Genomic DNA, 9894 nt, shown 5'->3' with positions numbered 1-9894 from the left:
CTATGCTTCGATCTTTAAATATGCACATAGCTCAGTTGATTTTGCTGTCTTGCAGAAGCTCTCAAGCTTAATGGTGATACATTGACTGCATTCGTCGTATGTGAAACATATTTTCGAGCAGGAGTAGCTCTGATCGGCACAATTGCTGCAGTCAGCCGATCCTAGTGGGATAAAAGAAATTACATTAAGTCATACATTGGTTAAGTCTTACACCATCGTACTTCGAACGTACCTTCCTCCTCTTCCTCAGCATCTTCATCATCATCATCATCATCATCACCATCATCATCGTCGTAACCATCTAATCCTTCTTCTTCTGGTACTTGTGGAGCCATTACAATAAATGTGGCATTATAGGCCATGTGTTGATCTACAACCAATTGGATGACTGAGCTTTCACTCTCGCAATAGCTGGATGCGATGTCGCGATACTGATTCTGTTTGCATGTCCAACTTGCTCCATCGTTCATGCACACGCGAGGTCCGTTCACGGTGCAACGCTTCCCTCGTGTTGTTTCCATAGCATTTGACAGTGATGTTCCTTCCGTCACGCTAGATATAGTGGATTCATTCGACGACGAAATGCTTTGGGACGTAGTTACAGAGGACGTATTACCATAGGACGCACCGTCATAGGACGAACTGCCGTAGGACGACTTGTCGTAGGACGAACTGCCGTAGGACGATGTGTCGTAGGACGAACTGTCGTAGGGCGGTGTGTCATAGGACGATGTACCGTAGGACGAACTGCTGTAGGACGATGTGTCGTAGGACGAACTGTCGTAGGACGAACTGCCATAGGACGAACTGCCATAGGACGAACTGCCGTAGGACGAACGATCATAGGCCGAACTGCCGTAGGATGATGATGAAGAAATGTCGTAGGACGATGTGTCGTAGGATGTATCTACCTTGGAGCTGGAGTATGTAGGATACTCCTCATAACCGCTGACGAACTTTTCATCGGTGATATAATCATCAAAATTACTACTACTTTTACTATTAGATCTATCGTAGTCATACGAAGGGACTACGTTCGATGCGATAGACGTGCCTGAATCGACTGCGAAGTATGATGGTATGGATTGAATCGTCTCAGTTACTATCGTTGGTGCACTACTCACGATGCTGCCGCTGATGGTGCTGGTCGATGGTGCATTTGTCACTATGTTATTGTTATACACGCTGTTGCTGCTTGAAAATGATGCTGAAGAAGTGGTCGTACATGTTGCTTGTGCTTGGATCATACGCACGCACATGCCTCCCTGAAGCGTATACCCTTGTGAGCAATAGGCGCTAGAGGTGGTCGTCTTGGTCACGCACATACCATCTCTCAGTACGGCATCACCTCGGCATTGGGCCCGTATCTTCGTCATACTCGTACAGCGACCGTTCTCGTACCGGAAATCATTCGTACATTTTGGTCGACCAATCACACAGAAATTGTTCTGCAGATTTCCCCCTACTGGACAGCTCGGTTGCGTAGCTTCACGCCGTACGCACTCATCACGACGCATCTCGTACTCTGGAGGGCAGTTCGGTCCCGGTGCGACACACTTTCCGTCCTGCAATAATCCTAGAGCGCACGTTAGCTGAGCGACACGCTGCTTTACGCAAAGGTTGCCGCGAAGCTGGTAGCCTGGAGCACAAGTTGCACTATGCACGCAGCGCCCATCGGTTAAGACTGTACCAGGAGGACACTCTGGTGGTTTGTAGCTAACACGGACGCATTCCTCCCGAACCATTCTGGAGCCAGGTTCGCAAGATGGACCTTCGCCGATGCAGAGATTACCGCGTAGAGTGCTTCCATATGCACAGGACATCGTACGGCGGACTTCACGCTCACATTCCCTTCCGTTCTGCGTAAAGCCGGCCGGGCAGATCAACCGTTGCGAAATGCACCGATCACCTTGCACTTGGAAATCGGACGGACAGTTGATCGGTTGCCGTTCCAACTTTGTGCACTGGCCTCCTGAGAATGTATAACCATATTCGCACTGTGGTGATCTGGCTAATATGCAGAGATTATCACGTAGGCGAGTATCTGACGGACATATCGGACGTCGGTATTCCGTTTTAACGCAGCGACCTCCGATGTAATCGTAACCGTGCTCACAGGCAGGACTGCTTATCACGCACAAATCACCTATAAGCCGTGACGATGATGGACACGATACAGTACGTTGTTCCACGCGCACGCATATGTTACCCTCCAGCTGGAATCCGGCTGAACAGCTTGTTTGTGCGATACACTCTCCATCGATCAGCACAAATTCACTAGGACAATGAATAACCGTATGCTCTTCCCGTTGACATATATCCTTGTGTAGGTAGTAGCCAGGCGGGCAGGTTGGTGTGGTAACACAGTAACCTTGTTTCTTGGCGCTTCCAATCGCACAGGTGGCGGCCCTTTCATTCACGGTCACACATGTTCCACCCTCATTACGATAGCCTGATGGGCAGTTTGGTCGCATGTAGACACAGAGGTCCCCGAACTGTTGGAAACCTTCCCGACAGGAGGCAGACTGTGTCTGCAGCCGCACGCATCGATCACCTTGTAGTACACTACCGGCAGTACAAGTCATCGCATGGTAACCGATACACTGACCGGAATCCATTGTATAGCCGTACGGACACTCCATCTGTATTACGGAACGCCGAGTACATACACCGTTGTTCATGTTGAATCCTGCGGGACACGAAGCTGCCTGCGTCGACTGAATCGTCTGAAGTGTTTGTGTGGCACATCCTGTTGCACAAGGAACACCGCAAATACCGGTTGTGCAAGGATTTGGACAGCCACCATACATGCAGGGACTTGGGGCAGGTACCGGTGCAGGTGCCGCAGCACTCACTGTACCGTGACACTGTCCACCATAGTAACTGTAACCAGCTGGACAAAACGGATAGGACGTTTCCTGAATTTCACATCCACCATTCATGGCAATACTTCCGGCACGACATTGAGGTGCAATGCTCATTTGACACCGGTCCCCTCGCATTGTAGAACCTGAAGGGCAAACAGGGGTCGTAGTCATCTGCATGACACACTGGTTACCCTGCAGCGTATAGCCCTCCATGCAGATCATGTCACGTGAAACACACCGTTCGCCCTCTAGTACTGAACCACTCGGACAGGACATCGCTGTCTTGGTGGTGCTTACACACACGGAATCGGATTTTTTGTAGCTGTAACCATACTCGCACTGTGGTTCCGCCAGACAGCGACCTCGGTAGTACGAAAAGCCGACTCCACACGTTGGTGTGATCTGCTCTTCCCGTACACATTCTCCACCGCGCCGTACCGCTCCCGGTGGACAATCTTCTACACGCATGACACACTTGCCATTGCGGAACTGAGCTCCAGATGCACAGCGCGGTTGCTCTCGGCTCTGGTGTACACAAATACCGTCACGTAGTACGAAGCCAGAATCGCATCTCGGTTCACCTATAACGCACTGTTCGTTGCGTAGAGTACTTCCGGGTGGACAGGTGCGTCGACCAACCAGTTCCCGTACGCACTCACCATTCCTTAGCGTGAATCCTGCCTCACAGTTCACTGATGATGCAATACACTCGCTACCCAGCAAGCGCATCTCACGAGGACAAGTTGCGGGTTTTTGGCTGTACCGGACACACTGCATGTACTCGAGCTTGAAGTCACGCGGACAAATCTGGCGCTCTAATTCGCACACATCGCCAACCAGACGAGCTCCATTCGGGCAGATGGCAGGTCTTCGCTCTTGATTCACACAAACACCGCCTCCGCGTTCGGTGAAGCCGGGCGGACAGCTTATTTCCTGCACAACGCACACACCGCCTTGGTGTCTCGACCCAGGTGGACAACGTGGCACAGTACGGTGCTCCAGTATACATTGTCCGCCGGAAGTTTGGTACGCTGGTGGACACTGCGGGCTTCCCACGACGCACGTACCTTCGGAAAAGGATCCCGCTTTACAGGTGACCGGGAGTTGCTCACGTTGAATACATATGCCTGCTTCCTTCTGGTAGCCCGTTGGACACTCGGGTGTGTTGTAAAGACATACGCCTCCCATAAGCCTAGTTCCCGATGGACAATTTGCTTGGGTGGTCGTATTCCTGGTACACCGTCCATACTCATCGATCACGAATGGATAGCTACACTCAGCTGATACCACACAAACATCGTCCCTCCGCATGCCTCGCTCGCAGCGCGCTTCTTGGCTGTTGTACTGTACGCAATCCTCATAATTGAGATCATACCCTGCCGGACAGTTAAGTGGTTCTACGTGGCTACTCTCTTGAGTGCGTGTTTCGGCCGCCTTCGATTCATGCTTCATACACTGGTTGCCTACTTGTACATAACCTACCTCACAAGTACATGTTACAATTGGTGGAGGTGGAGCTTGGACCTGTACTACTGGAACTGATCCACAAATTTGTGTAGCACAAGGGGCTTGTAGCTGACATTGTCCACTGACAAGGTTGTATCCTTGCTGGCAAACAGCCTGACCTACACAGGTGTTTCCGACCAGATTATAGCCTGATCCACAGTAGCTTAATTGCTGCAAGCACTGCCCATTACGATATATGCTTCCAGCGGGACAAATAACGGAGGGTCCCGAACTTGAAATTGCACCACCTACTGGTGAGACATTCTGGATTGCGCCACCGATTGGTAAAATGCTAGAAGTACCTAATCCATAAGAACTGAAGCTGTTCCCGGGAGCGTAGGATCCCGAAGTCGTAATGGCACCACCTACTGGCAAGACATTCTGGATTGCGCTTCCGACTGGTAAAATGCTAGACGTGCCTGATCCATAAGAACTGAAGCTGTTCCCGAAAGCGGAGGATCCCGAAGTCGTAATGGCACCACCTACTGGTAAGACATTCTGGATTGCGCCATCGACTGGTAAAATGCTAGACGTGCCTGATCCATAAGAACTGAAGCTTTTCCCGGAAGCGGAGGATCCCGAAGTCGTAATGGCACCACCTACTGGTAAGACATTCTGGAATGCGCCATCGACTGGTAAAATGCTAGACGTGCCTGATCCATAAGAACTGAAGCTTTTCCCGGAAGCGGAGGATCCCGAAGTCGAAATGGAAGCACTTGCACCACCAACTCGTAAAGTTCTAGATGTGCCTGATCCATAAGAACTGAAGCTTCCGGAAGTGGAGGATCCCGAAGTCGAAATGGAACCACTTACTGGTAAGACATTCTGGATTGAACCACCGACTGGTAAAATACTAGATGTGCCTAATCCATAAGGACTAAAGTTGTTATAAGCTATTTGCCTATTAAATCGCTTTAAAATGCCATCATTTACACCTGTTGCATTCCCAACAGGTACATCGCTTGCGGCTTCATTAGCTGCAGTTACATTTCCACCAGTTACATCTGTAGCCGTTTCCTTCGCATCCGTTATATTGGTGACTGTAACATTTTCGCCAACAGGAATGCGTGATATTGTTTTATTCGTGCCCACACTAACAACGAACGTAACGTGAAGCATCCACACCAAGAGTAGGCCGCGAAACAGATACTGTAGAAAGAAAATACAGAATAGTGCATACACCATTACCAAAAAGAAGGAAAGAAAGAACGGGAACACTTCTTCCACAGATCATCTTCGATGGTGATAATGAGGTCCCGCCACTAAGCACTTAGTGTACGAACGAGGTCAAATATTAGCCAAGATAGGCTTTCACCATTTTGGATTTCATTTGACGTTCGGTCACCCATGTCAGTTGCATAATTTACTCACTTACACTTTCTTATCATGGTATTAGTCTTGCGTCTAGCCTACTTGTTTACTATATCGCAAAGTTTCGCGTTGTGCTTGGTCGTTAGAGTTTTCCTTCGTTTTGATTGCTTTTAGTTAAAACAGCAAACTGTTGATGGTGTCATAAAGTGGTGTGTGGTCATCACCGATTAGTGTTCTGAAACCAAGGGTTGCTGACACGGTACCGGACTTTCATGCCGTACTGTGAACCGGCAGATATGATAAGCCTCATCCTCATCCTCATATATAAAGAGCCTCACCTACTCGTTGCCTAATGATCACATTGCAAAATCCGATTCTCTGCCGATACCTTGAAGACCAATCACCAATAAGACCTGTAGATCTCATTCCGGACTAAAATTGAAAAACAGTGATGGGTCGATTGAAATGTGAGCTGAAATATGTTTTGTTCTACTTACAAACAAAATACAATATTTCTTCAAACATAAAACACCAAAAAAGGGCGACACAAATATTCAACCAAATCCAAAACATTAAAAATCTTCCTGCTATGTTACACACCTATAAACAAACCAATTGAATGGAAAAGGGCGTCCAAACGTCAAATCACGTGCACGTGCACTTTTTGCTACTTGTCAATTCGCCGAGCTTATTACTAGACCTCGTTCCTACACAGACCTTGATTTCAACTAATGAACGAATAGGTGTTTGGTCAAAAATTGTACTTAGAGGTAAGGTTTACAACTGCACACAGATTACTTCTTCACTCACTACTCCCGAATGTCAATCTTTGGACAAAGTCCATTGAACGCACATGTGTCTCAATTCAATGTAGGCTCATTCTATTTCCTTCTTTTTTAAATTTATCATTTACAATTTATCATTTGAAAACCTCACATATAGATGACGCAGAGCGCATTTCGAAAACAACACCACGTGGTAAAATCTCTCGCGCGTAATGCATGCAGAACTGTCCTTAACCGCACAATCTCACGTTCTTTCTAGCCCTAATGCACCTTATTCTGTTATCTACACTAACAATATGATATAGTTGAACAACCACGATGATACAATGATTGCAGCGTACAAGAATTACATCCTTATCTTGTCCCTTTCCTTCGTACCACTTTGTTGTGTACCATAATTTTTCTGTATGAAAATGTCACAACTTCCCCGGGATAGATTTCAGCAATGCGGCACACATGTTAAATCTTTCCACTCGTTCAAACCCACCATTCTTACAGCTGGTTCCATCGCGAACACTCTTAATCACACCGTAAATTCCATCGAGTGTTACGGCGTTCACCATATAACAACTGGATTAACACTGACCCCAAAAGAGTTTTGGTATGATTTAAATACTCTTTGCTACTACTGACTATCATTAATCAAAGGTCAAAACCGCGCGTCTAACGAAGAAGCGTTAAACGTATGGTATGGTTATTTTTGTCTTCCTGTAACTGCTGGTGAACAGTGGAGTTACGTAAAATGAAAAGTATGTCCCGTGGAGGAACTCATAACCGCGTAATATTTTGATGATTCTTATCAGCGAGTTAGTTCAAAACTTCTGACCTGGTCGTTCTTTATCGCCAGGAGAAAAAAAATCCTAGAATTAGCATTGTTGAACAGCAACTAACCAATCGTTATTACAGGGGTTTCCAATAATCGCGAAAATAGCGCGAGGATTCAGGCCTCAACATCCGGATCCCGAGAGGATGTGAGTGAAATTCGTTAGTTATTGTACTGTAGTGTGTAAGAATCTACTTGCACAGTTTGTGTGTTTTATTTTTAGTAAAATAAAAAGAGATGCGAATATGATATTGTGAACCCTATATGTTAAAATGTGCGAGAATGTTTCTATCAGTGAATGTTCTTTTGACCTTTTGTTTGCGTGCTTTCTTATCAGAATTCTTGGAATCGCTTGATTTTAACAAATTTTCGGAATCGATTTACAATGTACAGTCAATACCAGAGTTGCGCGGTACTCGTCATACGCGGATTCCAAGATACGCGGATTTAAAATAATTTGACATTTTACAGAGATTTGTATGCAGAATTCAATTTTAAAATCGCAAATTTTCAATTAGTTTTTGATCTATATAAATGCTGGAAGCTTCGGACGCAACGAGAAAAACACGTGTAGTACATTTAGATGTCCAAGCTCAACAACAACAAGTTCTCTTTATTATCTCTTTAAGTGTTTTTAACACACAACGTCTTACGCTACGTTTATACAAAGTAGTTCAAATCTCAACATTATTTACTTTGAGTAAAATGTTTAAAAACAATATGACACTCGTGATATATAGCTCTATTCAATAATGAATAATTTTATTATTCATTCCTACCTGCTGAGTGTTTCGGTCCCCGACCACTTTTAAATCTTCCCTACTACGCGACAAGTTTTCGAGTTAAAAGTATACTGATCACTGCTCGTACACCGGAGAAAACTTCCTCGTCGGAGGTAAAAGGATAACTGTTGTTGCTTGTTATTTTTATAGAGACTTTGAGCTGGGCAGCTACATTCGCCACTCAAAGGATAACTAACTTTTGGGACGGACATGTTACCGTTTTATACTATTTTTTGGACGTGTCGCCATCTGTCGATTTTGAGTATATTGGTACATGTATCCCATTTTTTTCCGTAATTCTCTTTTACCTGTATTCCTGAACATAGTTCCCGTACATGTTTCGTGTTGTTGTAAAGTCTCCTCGTCGGGCTTACCTACAAGGACCTCATTGTTCTCGTTTTCGTTCAGCGCCCACCAGCTGACGAACGACAATGGACTTCGCTTCGTAAATTTCGCCTCGTCCAAGCACATGAACCTTCGCAGCACCTTCTTTCAGCACGCACCTCGTTTCAGCTACACCTGGAGATCACCACAGTACACCACACACTTTTCGAATATTATCGATGTACGGACATTCAGAGAAACAAACGTCGACTCAGACCATTTACCACTTACGGTTAAGTTACGCCAATAAGCTGCGCAATCAGCCTATCGCAAGGCTCAACACTGAGGCAAGCTGATGTGGCGACAGATTTCGCGATCGCGCTTGGGAAGCACTGCTGAAGGACAACACTACCGAGGCGATGTTATTCACCCCTGGCATATTGTGGAGCAAGCAGATACACGTAACCAGAGGAAGGAATAGTTTGACGATGAGTGCAGGCCAGCACTACACGAGAAGTACGCGGTGCGTACCCATATACTCCAGCGCGAGACCCAGCAGATCGTGGAAAACTATAAACGACTGAGAAGGCAAGCCAGGACGAGAAGCGCAGCTTCGTAGAGTCGGACGAGCTATCCCAGTCGGGGGAAACTCGCAAGTTCTTCAGGATGTTGAATGCGGCACGAAGCGGTTTTACTCCCATGATCGCGATGTGCCTCGATGAGAAGGGAGAAATCTTGTCAGACAAGCGAGAGGTGATCGACAGGTGGAAGAGCTACTTCGACTAGCACCTGAACGGAGCAGATGCAGTAGATACCGGACAAGGCGCAGGAAGCGATACGATACCATAGATCGGACCCTTCGAAACCTGGAACAAGCCCAGATCACTGTGGGATCACTGGGTAGGACCGCAAAAACGAATTTAATTTTTTGGATCAGTTCCGCTTTTGTGTTGCAGGACGTTCGGTTGGCGTCTCTTTCAACCATGCTCAACACGAAATAGTCCATCGGGTTGAGGTTCCGTGAGCTGGGGGGTCAAACATTGGGGGGCGGTGAAGTCGTAAAAATAGTCCATGAGCCATTTTTGCGATTTTACAGCCATATGGGAATCTTACAGCCACACATACAGTCTATAGGGCTTGACGACCGTGTCCAACAGCTTCACACAGCTGTCCGCGTTCAGCCTCAGGCCCTGCTCAAATAAATGTGGTAGCATGACATCCCCTTCCGATGGCACGCACCCGAACACTATGACTGTCTGTGGAAACTTTGGTTGCGGCAAACGTGGAACGTCGGCAGCACAGAAAGTAAGCCATCTGTTAAAGGTTATGCAGTGATATAAAGGCACAAGCAAAAGAAAAACGTGTATTGCCGCATTCGTTGTAAACTTCGGAACGAATTTATTTCAGTGTTGCCAATAAAAATGGCTCTACTGTAAATGGTTTACAGTAGAGTCTTCAACATCTATTGTTTTGAACGTTCAGTTTCTGGCCTTGAC

At 46.5% G+C, this 9894-nt stretch overlaps 1 protein-coding gene across 1 annotated transcript in view; it reads right to left on the bottom strand.

The window, feature by feature from the left end:
* The window catches only part of LOC128308509 (zonadhesin-like), a 78951-nt gene continuing 69057 nt past the window's right edge, over nucleotides 1-9894 (bottom strand). The window contains exons 3-6 of the mRNA XM_053045501.1: nucleotides 5213-5466; nucleotides 775-4621; nucleotides 233-585; nucleotides 1-161 (exon numbers count right to left, since the gene is read on the bottom strand). Coding sequence (XP_052901461.1) covers nucleotides 1-161; nucleotides 233-585; nucleotides 775-4621; nucleotides 5213-5466 — 4615 coding nt within the window. The remainder of the gene's footprint in view (nucleotides 162-232; nucleotides 586-774; nucleotides 4622-5212; nucleotides 5467-9894) is intronic.

Source organism: Anopheles moucheti, chromosome 2, assembly GCF_943734755.1.
Source record: "Anopheles moucheti chromosome 2, idAnoMoucSN_F20_07, whole genome shotgun sequence".
Classification (NCBI taxonomy): domain Eukaryota; kingdom Metazoa; phylum Arthropoda; class Insecta; order Diptera; family Culicidae; genus Anopheles; species Anopheles moucheti.
This window is presented reverse-complemented; position numbering and strand designations above follow the sequence as displayed.